This window comes from Sus scrofa, chromosome 9 (genome assembly GCF_000003025.6).
Source record: "Sus scrofa isolate TJ Tabasco breed Duroc chromosome 9, Sscrofa11.1, whole genome shotgun sequence".
In the NCBI taxonomy this organism is placed as follows: Eukaryota; Metazoa; Chordata; class Mammalia; order Artiodactyla; family Suidae; genus Sus; species Sus scrofa.
The window spans coordinates 9,260,113-9,276,393 of NC_010451.4; the positions used below are offsets into that span (position 1 = coordinate 9,260,113).

Below are 16,281 nucleotides of genomic sequence, written 5' to 3' on the forward strand. Positions count from 1 at the left end.
GGAAAGTGTAGCTTGTGAAGGACAAAAGAGAAAGCTGTTAACGGTGGTCATTTACTGGGTTCCTCTAGGGTCAGGCCAGACTCTGTGTAAAGTGCTTTACATACATGGGCTCTCGATCTATAACCACCCTGAAAAGCAGGGTTTGCTACTTCCATTCTACTGCTGAAGACACTAGGGCTCAGCTGGACTAAGTGCTTTGCTAGAAATAGAACTGCTGGTACGCGGCAAGGCCAAGAGCTGAATCCAAGTCTAACTCCAAAGCCCACTTAAAAAGTATCTTTATTATTTGATTATTAAAGTAGAATATTCCCACCAAAATAAGTTAAAACAAAAAACAGAAAAATCAACGTTCCCTTTAATCTCAACATCCAGAGATAACTATTCAAAGTTTCACATAAAATACTTCAGACTTTCTCTCATGCGTGTACTGAAACACACACTTCTTTCTACAAAAAGGGGATTATACTATACACCTTGTGCTGTGACGTGTTTTTTCCCCTTAACAATATGACTTGAAGATTATTCCAAGTCAAGATGTGTAGATCTCCATAATGTCTGAATTATGGTCTCTAGTATAGACATAACCTACTTTATTTAACCATTTCCCTAGTGATAGTCGCTAGACTATCTGGATAAAAGGTAAGGACACTTTTCCCCTTCTGCTTGAGAATTGGACCCTGGGTTCACTTTCTAGCCCTCTTCCCCCGGTTACCTGAAATAAATGGTACGGTCATAGCGTTTTTAGGCAATATTGCTGTGGTTAAAAAAAAGACCCCAGATTGATTAAATCACATCGGGACTATGAGAAACTATAAAGGAACTCTCTCTGAAGGGGAGGGCTTCTATAATTAGACACGTCCTTTGCAGGAACTCTAGGAGTCATGTCTACACATGTTACAACAGTTCTTTGCTCCTATGGGAACAAGGTTTCTAAGCCAGAGTGGCTCCTGCATCCACCCAGTGAGAGTCTCATCGTCTTGGACCCGAGCTGGGGGCCAGAGAATGGCTCTCAGATGGTACATCAACAGCTGCATGAATTGCTGTGAGGATTCCTCCGTAAAAGGAACTGCCGGCGCCGTGCGCCTGGCATACTGGGTGGGATTACTCCGAGTTGTCTAGGTGAGCCTGGTGTAAAGTGCGGCCAACGGTGGTTTTGTGTGTGGCGCTGTCCTGTAGAGTCTGATGAAAGATCTGCTTTCAGGATGCTTCCATGGAACATCCTTGTATGAGTATGTGGTTGCAGAGTAAATTCATGGAAGTACAACTACCAGACGATTTTAAGAGACATCACCAAACTACCTTCCAAAGATGTTCCAATTTTTCACACTGGAATGTGAGAGTACCCATTTCCCTACCAACACTGGCAGGCATCAGTCCTTCTCGTTTTTGTCAATATTTAATAGGCAGAAACTACTACTTTGATATTGTTTTATTTACTAGTGAAGTTGAGCATCTTTTCATATGCCTGCTGGCCTTTGTTGTTTTTTTCAAGCCCATGCTCCAGACGACCAAGCTGCTTCCTCAAGTGCAGGCACTCTGCCGCCCACGTGCTTCTTTAAAAACACCCCTTAAATTCAAAGCGTTCAAAACCGAATTCATCCTGTTTCTTCCCAAACCTTCCTCTCCTGCTGTCTGTGGCAGTCAACGCCCTTGGTTCCTCCCTTTCTCCATATGCCCTTCAGTTACCACGTCTGGTTCTCTCTCCCTCCTGAATCCCTCTCTCTCAAGCCCCGCCACCCTGCCTGCACAGCCCTGGGCGAGGCCTCACCGCCCCGCTCCTGGAAAAATGAAACCATCTCCCAGGGTTCCCGGCCTCCCATTTTATAATCCATGCTCCTCACAGCCACCACAGAGCCTCTCTATCTCGGAGCCTTCCAAGGCTCTCTTCTGCCTGCAGGATGAAGTCCAGCCACCCCGGGCCCTCGAGGATGCAGTCCGCACCCACCTTTCTAGTCTCCATTCTCCCCACCTACAGCCCCGGCAAGCACTCAAAGCTTCTTCAGGGCCCCTGATCAGGCACGGCTGTCCCACATCTGTCGCACTGGCCTGAAATAACCTTCTCATCTTCTAACTCCTGAATCACTCCTATGGATGTTTCAGGTCTCAGCTTACATACTCTTCTTCTCAGAAGTTTCTTCTGACACTCTAGGCTCAGCTGATGGCCTGCTTATTTGCTTGCATAGCATTTTCTGATTCCCTCTATCACTGCACTTACCGTATCCTGCTATAACTGAGCTCACCAGAACAGGAAAGGGACACACTCGTTTGTTAAAGCTAAGCCGTCATGCAGTCCTGACACCCAGCAGGGGTCGCTGTGGATCGCTGAATACACAAGGAAGTCCTACAGGAGCGCTTGGTGGATACGGTCTCTCAGTTTCCGCAGGGGATGGGTTCCAGGACCGTAGCCCCCTTCCTCCACCTTGACCTCCCATCCTGCGCTACCACCAAGGACATCAAAACCTGTGGATGCTCAAACGATGTAGTATTTGCATATAACCCACACACAGCCTCTTGTATACTTCAAATCATCTCTAGATTACTAATAATACCCAATATAATGTAAATGCTCCGTAAACATCTACATAAGTGTTATGTAGATAGTTGCTGGTGCATGGCAAATTTAAGTTTTGCTTTTTGGAACTTCCTAGAATTTTTTTCTTTCCTAAATAATTTCTATTCTATTTGGTTGGATCTGTGGATGTGGAACCCGTGGATATGGAGGGCTGACTATACTTTCCTTGTCAGAGTTTATAAGGTATCCTGCTTTGGGGAGGAAGAAAGGAAAGGGATTATCTCCATCTACAAACAGAGAAGCAGCAGCTCGCAGAGAAATGTTCTGTGCAGGTAGAGAAATATTGTACGTGCCAGCGCTGGGCTGGAAACTAGGTCTGTGCGTCCTCAGGCACCCTGCCTACTGCATCCCAAAAAAGATGCACTGCCAGTCACGGAGGGACTGACAGGCAAATTCTACTGTGAGAGCCTGGATGTGCCAGCCAAGAGGCAAAAGATAGTTTCCAGGAAGAACACTTACCTAGAGGCAGCAGGTTTTCCGAGGCATTGATGTAAATCACAGAATTAAAATGTTTGAAGTCCTTGTCTTTAGCCTGTGGGAAGGCATTTCAAAGAATACAAGATTAGTTCCCTGCCTGGAGGCCTTGCTGAAGCTCCAGAGCTGCTGTCGGAGGAGCAAAGGCCTCAAAGGGTAAAATACTCCTAAGCACAACAGCAGATAACTCGCTGAAAGCAGGCAGGGCTTCCCTGCTCCTTTCTTTCTAGTACGAAATAGTTCGAATGTTCAGAAAGGTATAGTGAGTGACACCCTGAAGACTCATGTAACCACCATCCAGCTTTAATAAATCTGAATGTTTTGCTGTCTTTGCTTCCAATTTCTTTAAAGAAATAAAACCCTGCAGAGACTTCACCCGCCCCCCAACATAACCCTCTGCAATCACACCTGTCTCCCTCTCTCCACAGATGACAGCTACCCTGAATTAATGAGTATCACTCCCATTATCTGTGGTTTTTGTGGGGTTTTTGTCTTTTTAGGGCTGCACCCGTGGCATATGGAGGTTCCCAGGCTAGGGGTCTAATCGGAGCTGTAGCTGCCCGGCCTACAACACAGCCACAGCAACACCAGATCCAAGCCTTGTCTGCAACCTACACCCTGGCTCACAGCAACACTGGATCCTTAACCCACTGAGCAAGGCCAGTGATCGAACCCACATCCTCATGGATGCTAGTCAGATTTGTTTCCACTGAGCCACGGCAGGAACTCCCCATATCTTTTTTTACTTGTATTACATGTATGTAGGTGTATCCATAAACCATATGTGGTATTATTTACATGTTTTAAAACTTAAAACTTTATGTCCTCATACTTTTCTATCATACATAGCTATCATTCTGCAACCTGCCTTCTTCACTTCAAGACTATTTTTGAGGAGTTCCCCTTGTGGCGCAGTAGTTAACAAATCCGACTAGGAACCATGAGGTTGCGGGTTCGATCCCTGGCCTTGCTTAGTGGATTAAGGATCCGGCATTGCTGTGAACTGTGGTGTAGGTCACAGACGCAGCTCGGATCCCGCACTGCTGTGCCAGCGTCTACAGCTTTGATTAGACCCCTAGCCTGGGAACCTCTACATGCCGTGGGGGTGGCCCTAGAAAAAGCAAAAAAAAAAGACTATTATTTCTTGTGTTGACACATTTTTAAGATTAGTTTTCATTTATTTACTTATTTATTGAAGGTACGGGTTTTTTTTGTTTTTGCCACAGCATGCAGTGGCTTGATGTGGGATCTCAGTTCCCAGACCAGGGACTGAATCCTGGCCATAGTAGTGAAAGTGCCAAGTCCTAACCACTAGACCACCAGGGAACTCCCTGTGTTGATACATTTTAATTGCTGTGTGGCTTTATAAAGCAATCTCTCTTCAGAGGCCATGGAAGGCCTATAAACCAAAAACATATGCCGTAACATGCAATATATATAGTGGCTAATAGTAGGCCGCAAATCTGGCTCCAAGCTACCTATTAGCCCAGCGCAAACAAAGAAACATGACTCATTACATAAGCTCCAGAGCCAGCGAGTTAAGAACAAACCAGCATCTTGGGAGAACCATTACTCCTCCTGGCAGCAAAACCTGAGAAATTTCTCGGTCAAAGGGAAATCAGTGTCACACAATGAATCATCCCCAACAACATTCTGTGCCAATTCAAACCACTTCCAAAGGCGATTTATTTCCTTTAATTCACTTCACCTGGGGCAATGGCAATACCAAATTTATAGCACAAGATTGTGTCTGAATGTTGCTTCTCCCGGTAAGTCCTTGTTTTACCCGGCCCCTCCCTGTGACCAGATTCCCAGCTGCTGGGGACTCTAGAAATTCAATGGTCAAACAGCCAGGAGCTAGTTAAGGTCTGGCTCAGCGCAGTCGCAGCCCTGCCGGCCGGCCTTACCTGGGAGAACTTGAGGCCGCTCACATTAATGCTGCACAGGTCTGACGGATTCTTCACACAGTGGTGCTTCAGCTGGAACACAGGGCGGGGAATCAGCACTCAAGGCCCGAACAAAGCTCACGGAATTGGCCAAGACAACAAATGACTCCCCATGGAGGAGGGCAGCCCGGCACCGTGGAGAGAGCCCGGGCTGTGGGGCTGTGCAGGTGCTCAGAACCAAGCTGCCACCTCAGCTCTTCCGCCTCTTCCCCACCTGTGAGCTGGGGATGGAAACGCTGACTTTTGGGGCTCTTAGGAGGATTGCTCCCTCTCTCTTCCTTCTCTTTTCTGGCCCCCCTTCCTCTACTTGGCTCTTTAAAAAAAAAAAAAAAATCTAGGAGTTCCCCTCATGGCACGGTGGAAACAGAGCCGACTAGGAACCATGAGGTTGCGGGTTTGATCTCTGGTCTCGCTCAGGGGGCTAAGGATCCGGCGTGCCGTGAGCTGTGGTGTTGGTTGCAGAGACGACTTGGATCCCGCGTTGCTGTGGCTGTGGTATAGGTCGGCAACTGTAGCTCAGATTAAACCCCTAGCCTGGGAACCTCCATATGCTGCAGGTGCGGCTCCAAAAAGCGAAAAATAAATAAATAAATCCAAATTTGTAATCACTGAACACTATGTTCTTAGGACTGTCATACATTGCTCTTCATAATCAAAAAGTTAGAGGAAAATCTCAGCTTTGGAGTTTCTATTTCTGTCTAATCAAATCCCATTCCTTTTTTTTGGTTAATCATTTAGTTATGGTACCTTTTATGTTTGGGCAGAGAACTAGGAATTTAGAAGACAATGAAGAAAAAGCAGAAATATTCCATGCCTTCGTGAAGCTTAAAAGTGCATGGAAGCCATGGAGCCAGCACGTATTTATAAGTGTGATAAGTATTTTAAAGGAGAAACCCAAGATGCTCTGAGAGATGGTACCAAGAGGTCCTAACTTCAGTGTCGAAGTGAGAAACTACTCACTTGAGGAAGTTCTATTTCAGCTGATACCTAAGTACTAAGTACGAGTCAGTGCCATGAAAGTGGGTGGAAAGAGTTGTGGCAGGGTGGGGGTGGGGGGCAAGCTACCAAGGCGCAAGAAAGCAAGATGCATTTGGAGGATGAAAAACAAGGTCAAGGCTAGGAAGGATTAGATCATTCGGGTTCACGGTGGCTCTGGGAAGGAGCGTGGTTTTACCTTACAATCAATGGAAAACTCTCAGAGGTTCTTTGGCAAGGGGCTGATAGCAAGTTTATGAAAACTGCTGAGTCTGACACATACAGAAAGGATGACAAGACTGGAAAGGGTGGGGAGAGACCAATATACCAGACATGGTTAACTAAAGCCTCTTCCCTACTTCTTGTTAAAGAACCCCAACATCATTCACATTTCTGAGTGGATGCATCCTTCAACCCCAGATGAACAAGCTAAGTCTTGACTGTGTCTAATCCAATCATGATGTCACGTTCCCCTAACCAATGACCTTGGAACTTGCGATATACATCTGGCCAAGGACACGATGGCTGCTAGGGATGGGAGGCCAGTTTTGGGAACCTTCTTACTTTTAAAAATGGATATAAGACAGTGACAATCTCTTTCCTACCTCTGGATATCATCCTTTAAATGTGATGACCAGTGTTTTAGCTGCCACCTCAGGATCACGAAGGCAATCAGCCCAAGAGGACAAGTTAATGTGCCGAGGAGATAAGAGCAGAAAGATGGAGGAACCTGGGCCTTAGAAGATGTTAGTAAACCAGCGAATTAAACTACCCTGGAATAAAATGCCTCTGGCTTCTTCTTCTTCTTTTTTTTTTTTTTTTTTTTTGTCTTTTTGCCATTTCTTGGGCTGCTCCCACGGCACATGAAGGTTCCCAGGCTAGGGGTTGAATCGGAGCTGTAGCTGCCAGCCTATGCCAGAGCCACAGCAACGTGGGATCCAAGCCACGTCTGCAACCTACACCACAGCTCATGGCAACGCCAGATCCTTAACCCACTGAGCAAGGCCAGGGATCGAACCCACAACCTCATGGTTCCTAGTCAGATTTGTTAACTGCTGAGCCATGATGGGAACTCTGCCTCTGGCTTCTTTTTATGTGAAACAAAAGCATCCTAGTTGGTTCAAACTAGTGAGGAAGTTTCTGGATTAGCCCAATAAAAGATGATGGGGGGCCAGATTAGAGCAGAGGCAGTGCAGATGAGAAGAATGCAGATTTGATGGCTATTTCACAGACGTGCAAGGGCTGGTAATGGGAGGGACCGGGACCGTGAGGGAGAGGCAAGCGTCAAGGACAGCCCCTTGGTGACTGGGCAGACAGCAGCACCATCACCGAGACAGTATCGTACAAACTAGACAAGAGGTGTTCTGGGGACTTGGAGTAAGGGGATTGGTGCAGTAGGTCAATATGAAGAAACACTCAAGCAGAACTGTCCAACAGAAGAACAGGTATCCCATTGCTCTGAAAAACAACCTTGATGCTTCTGCCACCCAAAGTGGCAACGTGGCTGATAACTACCTCAGCTAATGCGGGATGCATGTGCTGCTGAAAACAAAGGGAACAGAAGAGCACTATGGGAGTGTTTCTGCCCTTCCTCAGCACTGCTGTTTCAATCTTCCTCACCACCAGTGAGAAGCGGACGTAATAAGCAAAAAAATGCCACAGGCTTCTGCCAAAAGCTCATACTACCCATCCTAAGATGCAACCAGCTGCTTCCTTAAAGCTCTCACCAAATCTGATCTGTGCAGAGACCTACCTCTTGGGAACCATAAGCAGAGCCTGGGAACAAAGGAGGCTGCCAGAGTTGCTCTTAGAGAGCTAGGAGCACTGGACTTCACAGTGACAGTGGTTTACGAATGTCTTCTTTTGCAAAGACGCTGAGGCACTGCACAGAGTAGATGTGAAATCACCTGCCTGGCCTCCAGCAGTGCCAACCAGGCCCAGCCCAGCCCTCTTCATAAAGCCTCCCTAGACACTGGGTATACCTAGTCGGCATCCCAACTTTCAGCCAAACACTAAACCCAAAGGACAAAGGTTGTGGTCTGTGGGACCTTCCCAGTGCACCTGCTCCTAGAGACATCTCCCCACAATAAAGTAGGAATCTTTATACCCTAATAGGCGCTAGAATGGGATTTTCTTTTGCTTTTTGGGGCCACACCCACGGCATATGGAAGTTCCAGGCTAGGGGTTTAACTGGAGCTGTAGCTGCCAGCGTACACCACAGCAACGCAGGATTCAAGCCGTGTCTGCAACCTATACCACAGCTCACGGCAACACCAGACCTTCACCCACTGAGTGAGGCCAGGGATTGAACCTGAAACCTCCTGGTTCCTAGTCAGATGCGTTTCCACTGTGCCACAACGGGAGCTCCAGGATTTCCAATTTACTGTTTCCCCTGACCTTCTTCTTTGCCTCTGCAGCTCAATTAGGACTTTTTACCTGATAAAACCTGAAGGCACAGGCTCTGGAGGCAGCAGACCAGAACTCTAATGCTGAGTAGTTCCAATCCTGGGTAAAGTGGAGCCCTAATTAATAGCTGAGGGACCCTGACCAAGGAAAACTGCTTCTTGGACCCTCGGTTTCCTTGTCTGAACAACAGCGACAACACGATAGGGGCGATAGTACCCATCTCACAAGCTTTACATATAAAGAAAGCTTCAGGTCGCTTCCTCATCCTGGCTGTACTCAGTTTGCCAAGATCACACTAATAGTTTGGGGCGAATTGGGGTCCCAGTACCAGAGGGCAGCAGGCACGTCCTTGTCCCCACCAAGATAGTCGCCAGCTGGTGCTGCTAGCCTTTCCAGGGCGCGTTTACTCTCACCAGAAAAGCCTGGTCCAGCACGTGTCCAGGAACGTCCACTTGGTTTTCCTGCCAAGACCCCTTCTTCCCTCCGACCTCAAAAGAAACCTTCCGGCTTTCCTGACCTTCAGCTGGTGCTGCAACCACAGCCTTGGGCTTCTTCTTGGGGCCACATTTCCGAGCCACTAACCAGTGTCCTCGGCCTGCTGAGGAGATCAGAACAGTGAAAAAGGAGCAAACTCCCCAAAGCCACAACCAGTGCACTTACAGAATGCTTGCCTTTATGACTAAAATCAAAATTAGCTCCTCTTTACCTAATATGTACAAATCCTGTGCTGTCGCTGGGGGTGGCGGGGCGTCTATACACCTGTCTCATTGAACTGACCCATAAACCCAATGAAGACCTGCGACTCGCCCTTTTACCAATGAAAAGGCTAAGACTCAAAGTGTAGACTGACCTGCCCAATTTCTTCCTCTCTATTTTTGCTGCCAAACTCTAATTGTTTCTTCAAGATTGCAGATAAAAGTATTTCCCAATATGCAGCACTGTCTCTGACTCTCCTCCGCAGAGCGGATTTCTTCCTGGGCCGGCTAATTACTCCCTCATTTACCATCTCTTGGATAAAGGCCCTTGTGTGACAGCAACTCAACAGGCTGCATCTTGCCAGACCTTACCCTGGAGTCTATTATTATAGGGCAAAGGCTGCATTAGGAGTTCAGGACAAGAAAATGATACGACAGTTGGCATTTTTTTAAAGACCCAATAACACGTGTTCACTGCAGAAAGAACTAGAAAATTAAGCTTAAAAAAAAAAGAGATTTACTAGAAAGCCCACCTAACAAAAATCATGACAACATTCTAGAATCTATTCTTTCCTTTCTCAGTAGTTTATTACAGTATTTGTAATTAGAGTGTGTGTTCACTTGTTTACCGTCTGTCTTGCCGTCTAGAGTGGAAGCTCCCTAAAAGCACAGACTTGGTTGGATTCATTCACGTCCATGTTACCCAGGCCTGTGCAGAGCTTGCCACGCTGTGAGTGTTGCTGAATGAACCCTGAGCCACAGCCCCCACCCACGATCATCCATTCAGACCTTTTCTGAGCATCTACTTTATGCCGGGAGTTGGGGCTTATGGATGGAGAAGATGACAGCAGAGGATCTGAATGAAAGAGCTCAATAATGTCAAGTGTGCTGTGAGCCCCGGAGCAGGGAGCTACCAGCCAGGGCATGAGCTAGCTCTTGTCTGTGGAAAGTTGACTAGAAGATGGAAAAACCAAGCAGCCTGGGCACAAGCAGCACTCAGAGGCATGGAAGATTGGTACCGCACAGAAGAACAGCACAGAGTGGTGGGGACCAGCCTGGTGCCTCCGACCACTGGATGCCAGCTCACTTAGCCCACTACCCCTGCCTCGGGGGCTCACCCTGGCTTGCCTGACCACTGCCCCTAATCCTGCCTCTGATGCAGCTCCCACCCTCTGTCTGACGTGAGCCCTGTCCTACGCCCTCCTGGGCCTGAAAGCCCAGGCACTCATTTCTCAGGCTGCCCCCATCTGGAGCATGGACCTTGGCCCTATCCCAGTAGCCCCAACTCCTGAGACTCCAGGCTCAGTTGGTGCGAAAACCGCCCACATAGCCAGGAAGGCCGGGGTTGTGTCAGCAGATGAACAGGAGGGAAAAGAGATGAGGCTGAGCGGTCAGCAGGGCAGATCTGAAGGGCCGTGAGGACCAGAAGGAGGAGTCTGGCTTTTAATGGGGTAGGCTTTTAGCAAGAAGAGTATCCAGGAAAGGGCTTTTTTTCCCATAAATTTCATTTCGAGATAATTTCAGACTTACAGAAAAAGATGTAAAATAATACACAGCTCCTGCACAGCGTTTGCCCGGTTTCCCCGCTAACATTCTATGGAATCATAAGACAATGACGGTGAGCAAGAAATTAGTATTAGTATAATATTAGTAATTAATCTACACACTGAAGGTTGCCAGCTTTCTCACTAGTGTCCTTTCCGTTCCAGGATCCAATGCAAGATCTCACACGTGGAGAGATCTCTAAAGAGAGCCACTTGTCACAAGATTTACTTGTCATGTCTCCTTCGTCTCCCCCAATCCTGACAGATCTGCATTCTCTCTTTTTCTTGTGTGATCCTGACACTTTTGAAGGGTACTAGCCAACTGTTTCATAAATGTCCCTCAAGGTGAGTTTGTTTGATGTTTTCTCGTAACTAGGTGAAGGCCTGGTAGTTTGAGAAGAAGTGACGCCAAGCCTTCTCAGCGCCGCGTATCAGAAGGTACATGATGTCACGAGGTCTTATTACTGGTGATGTTGATTTTGATCACTCGGCCAAAGAGGTGTCCCCCTAGTTTTCTACTAAGAAGTCCTTCTATAATTAACAGAGATAGCTCAAGACTATACAGATATTCTGTTTCTCATCAGACTTTAACCCACTATTCCCAGCATCTGTGGTGGTTAATTTTATGTGTCGACCTGCTAGGTAGTCTATGGTAAGCAGTCAATCAAATGCTAGTCTACATGCTGCTGTGAATGTATTTTGTTGATGTGGTTAATAACACAACCAGTTGATTTTAAATGAAGGAGACTATCCTTGACAAGGCGGGGCCTCTCCCAATCACTTGAAAGACCTTAAAAGCAAAAACAGCCTTCCCAAAGGAAGAAGAAATCTTGCCTTAAGACTGCAGCACTGGCTCTTCCCTGAGTTATCAGCCTGCCCGTCCTGTAGATTTCAGAATTGCCAACCTCCACCATTTCACAAACCAAGTTCTCAAAACTATATGCTTTACATGTGTGTATGTCCACATACATATACACATATATGTATATGCAAATACAACTAGCAGTAGATGCACACGCACACATACATGCACATATCACATTGGTTCTATTTCTTTGGAGAACCCTGACTGATATAGCATCCACAGAAATTTCTAGCCTGTAAAATGATTATTGTGATGTTTTAATAGCTATTTCAGAGTTCCCGTCGTGGCACAGTGGAAACAAATCTGACTAGGAACCATGAGGTTGAGGGTTTGATCCCTGGCCTCACTCAGTGGGTTAGGGATCCGGTGTTGCCGTGAGCTGTGCTGCAGGTCACAGACAAGGCTCGGATCTGGTGATGCTGTGGCTGTGGTGCAGGCTGGGCAGCTACAGCTCTGATTAGACCCCTAGCCTGGAAACCTCCATATGGCGGGTATGGCTCTAAAAAAACAAAAAAAAAAAAAAAAAAAGTTAATTTTCTATTTCCTCATTCCTTCAAATTCATTACCTGGAATTCTATTGTAAGGAAGAGCTGTTCCTTTTCCCTCACTTAATTACATATTGTACGTTCAATTACCTAAGTATGGGATTATGACTATTAACTTATTCTGTGGATTACAACCCAATTCTACCTTTATTTATTTGCTGCTCTACACTGTTCCAGCTTTGGCCATTGGGTGCTCCTTCAGGGTGGTGCCTGACCCTTTCAAACTGCCCCCAGCAGAGTTCCCATCATGGCTCAGCAGTAATTAATCTGACTAGCATCCACAAGGATATGGGCTTGATCCCTGGCCTCCTTCAGCGGGTTAATGATCCGGCATTGCTGTGAGCTGTGGTGTAGGCCAGCAGCTGTAGCTCCAATTCAACCCTTAGCCCAGGAACTTCCACATGCCACGGATGTGGCCCTAAAAAAAAAAAAAAAAAAAAAAAAAAAAAAATTGCCGTCATCATTTTTCTTTTCCTTTTTTTCTTTCTTTTGTCTTTTTAGGGCCACACCCATGGCACATGGAGGTTCCTAGGCTAGGGGTCTAATCAGAGCTACAGCTACCAGCCTACACCACAGCCACAGCAATGCCAGATCCGAGCCACATCTGCGACCTACACCACAGCTCACGGCAACACCAGATCCTTAACCCACTGAGTGAGGCCGGGGATCGAACCTGCATCCTCTTGGTTTCTAGTTGGATTCGTTTCCGCTGCGCCACGATGGGAACTGCAGCCATCATCATTTTTCCCAGCACTGCTTTATTTTCTGGCATCACACGTGTTCCAGGCTCAATATGTATTTTCCCTGCCTCAGCCCTAGAAACAACTTTTTGCCTGAGGATCCCTGGCTCCTCTTACTGGAGAATGGTATTTAGAAACCAACATCTAGATGCCAGGGTCTTCACGACTGAGGTGTCACTGCCCTCGGTCCATATACATATACGAACACAGGCAGATACACACAGCTGTATTTACTTCTCTCTCTGTCCATCTACATGTGTGAAATCACGAGTTCACAGTGAGGGCTCCACGGGAGGGTTTTAAACAGGGAGGCAGCCGTAGACGGTCTCTGTGAAAAATGAAATCACTGAAGAGACGTGGGGAGGACAGACTAGAGGAAAAGGTTCTTCCAACAGTCCATGTACAGAGTGACCAGCAAGTCACCTCATCTAGAGGAATTAAGGTCCTTCTCCCGTGCTCTACCCTTTCGAAGCAACACATCCAATCCAGTGAACCCACATTCCTGGGCAGTGTTCCATCTGCAGGACTCTGGAGGAGTCCCTGCCCCAGGAGAGTCTTCGACCAGGCAAATGTTTGAAAAACTACCTAGCAAAGTCAAGTTGAAGCCATTTTACTTATGAGCTGGGCAGAAGATGATTATGCATCAAATAAGAAACAGAGAAGGACAGCTCACAAGAATGGCTGGGCTCCAAGGGCTCGAGCTGCTGGACAGGGCTTACTGGCAGACGCGGGAGAAGAGCTGAGCGCTGTGGGATAGGAGGAGTTTGGAGAACTGGAATAAGGGCTGGAACGTTCTGGGAAAATGTTAAAAGCTATGTGAAAATGCAACACAATGGAAGAGGGCATAAATCAAAGGATGGCGTTGTAACCAAGGATAAGGGCCATCAGAGCTGCAGGTAAAGGAACCAGCAGTCAGAAGTCACTGAACAGAAGGGAATATTATGATCAGGTGTGTACTTTAGAAGGCTCCCTGCGAGCCCTCGTATACTGTTGGTGGGAATATAAACTGGTGCAGCCACTGCAGAAAACGGTATAGAGGTTCCTCCAAAAAGCTAAAAACAGAACTACTGTATGATCCAGAAATTCCACTCCTGCGTATATACCCCCCAATGAAAGTCACTGATTTGAAAAGATACATGGACCCCAAAGTTCACAGTAGCATTATTTACAACAGCCAAGACATGGAAACAACCTAAGGGTCTATTAACAACAAATGGATAAAGAAGATGTGTGTGTGTGTGTACACACACACACACACACACACACACACACAATGGAATACACTTAGCCATTAAAAAGAAGGAAATGTTGCCATTTGCAATAACATGGATAGACTTGGAGGACATTATACAAAGTGAAACAAGTCAGAGAAAGATACTGTATGATATTGCCTATATGTGGAATCTAAAAAAATACAACCAACTAGACTATAACATAAAAGAAGCAGATTCACAAATACAGAGAAGCTAGTGGTTACCAGCGTGGGGGTGGGGGTGGGGGTCACAATATAGAGGAGAGAGAGTGGGAGGAACAAACTCTGGGTTTAAGTTAGACTCAAGGATTTACTGTACAACACAGGGGATATAGCCATTATTTTCTAATAACTGTAAATGGAAAACAACCTATACAAATAAAAATTTTAATAAATGAATAATTTTTTTTTTTTAAAAAAAAGAAACCTCCCTGAGGCTGCTGGAGGGAGATGGGTTGGCAGGAAGGGGACTGGGCGGGGCAGGGAACAGCAGCGAAGGGGGCTGAAGAGGAAGAAATGAACATCAGAGACATTCTGAAGCGGGACCGGGGGGTGAGGCAAAGGTACCGAAGTGAGAAGTCACCTGACCTTCCTCTGGCATCCGAAGCAGACTTTTGGCTGGAAAGCAGTTGCTCAGGTAAGGCTTCCCATCGTCCAGTTTGTAGACTCCTGAGGAGGCCATGTCCCTGAGAGGCAAGCAAGGAAGTAAGGAGTGAGAAGGGGCAGTAAGGAGTGAGAAGGACCACCCCAACACACAGCCTCTCTCCGAGGCCCTAGAGGCCCACTGGCCTGCTTCAGAAATGGGCCGGCCCTTTAAGTAAAGAAGTAGATAGACCCTCAGGTTTTTTGGTTTAAACCAATTGTAACTCAATGAACCCCTAGGAAAAGCATCACTTTTGGCCTCAGAGAGACCAGGTTTGAATCTTGGCTCTGTCTTGCTGTGGACTGAGCAAATCACTCTACCTGGCTAAGCCTCGGTTTCCTCACCTGCAAAGTATCTAATAAACAAGTGAGAGGATCAAGTTAGAAAGATAATGCCTGGTGCATATTAAGTGCTTGCTAGAAATGTTGAGTTTAGGGAAGAGGGCTCTCATATTTTAGGCCAGATGATATGCAAATGATGAGGTATGAACTGGACAAACGGGATTCGAGAGAGGAATTGAGTTTGCTGATAGAAAGAGGGACGAGCATTTCCAAACAGAAATGGCCACAGGCCTGGGGGCACCCTGGTGGATACATCTGGTGCAGAAAAGAAACAACCTGACCCAGGGTGGGGAAGGGCATTTTGGGCAGTCTGGGTCAATAAGGCTGGTGCCCATTCCTGAAGACCTTCAGTGCCAGGTTAGGAGCCCAGGCTTCGCCTTGTGGGTAACAGAAGGCCATGGATAACAGCTAAGCGGGAGAGCCATGAGCCAAGCTGTGCTTTAGAAAGAGATGTCTGACAAATATAACGCCAGGTGAAAGGGCATTCTACTAACTGGTCACTGAGTCATGACGATTCCAGCTCAGAAGTACAGTTCTAGTGCGCTTTGCTCTGTCTCTCCCTGTTTTCATTAAATCTTTCATCATCTCCCACCTGGAACACGGCAGCGGTCTTCCAACTGGATTTCCACTGAGCACGTCTGAGCCTGGTCTTGAAGGCCCCTGGGACCTGTGTCCTAATCCTTCCAGCACCAGGCAGCCCTGCCCAAGAGGCTCACAGAATCATCTTCCATTCTCCCAACACATGCCGCCTTCTGTGCCTTTGGCCTTGGTACTCCTTTGGCCTAAATTAGCCCTTTCCATCTTGTTCACCTGGCTGATCTCACGCTTTAAGATCAGCTCAAATGGCACTTCCTTTAGGGAAAAAAAAAAAACCTCTCTAATCGAAGATGTAAATTTTTTAAGCCGTGAGCTCTTTAAGAGACAGGAATTTTTCTTTAAAGGGATCCAGTCATTCCCAAATCTGCTTTGGGACAGTTTCAGACAACTTGCGGTAGCAGAGCTTTGGGAACCCGTAAGTCCCTGGCCAGGAGAAGGGAGGCCTTGGCAAGAAATGTGGGACCCTGAGATACAGGGTCTGGGAAGAGATTCAGGACAAGGAAGGAGCAGAGTGGAGAGTTGGGATCAGGCCTCCTGAGAAAATTTTCCTGGACATGATAAACATGAAAAGCAGAAGGATGCGGTAGGAGTGGCAGCAGTTTTGGAGCCATGAGACCTAAATTTGAAGCTGGTTTCTATCAGTGACCTCGGGCAAATCACTTTACCTCTCTGTGCCTGCTATTTCT

At 46.9% G+C, this 16,281-nt stretch overlaps 1 protein-coding gene across 14 annotated transcripts in view; it reads right to left on the reverse strand.

Moving 5' to 3' along the window:
* The window catches only part of XRRA1 (X-ray radiation resistance associated 1), a 124,991-nt gene that overhangs the window by 104,410 nt on the left and 4,300 nt on the right, over positions 1-16,281 (reverse strand). For 6 of the 14 annotated variants that reach the window (XR_002335533.1, XM_021062498.1, XM_021062491.1 and 3 more), the window contains 4 exons: positions 14,603-14,700; positions 8,787-8,971; positions 4,954-5,025; positions 3,032-3,104 (listed from right to left, as the gene is read on the reverse strand). Coding sequence is in view for 8 of the 14 variants with exons in the window: in XM_021062498.1 (XP_020918157.1) it covers positions 3,032-3,104; positions 4,954-5,025; positions 8,787-8,971; positions 14,603-14,696 (424 nt within the window). In the remaining 6 variants the exon portion in view is untranslated. Of the gene's footprint in view, positions 1-3,031; positions 3,105-4,953; positions 5,026-8,786; positions 8,972-14,602; positions 14,701-16,281 lie in introns of those variants that run through there. The other 8 variants (XR_002335534.1, XM_021062500.1, XM_021062501.1 and 5 more) reach the window with 3 other exon arrangements.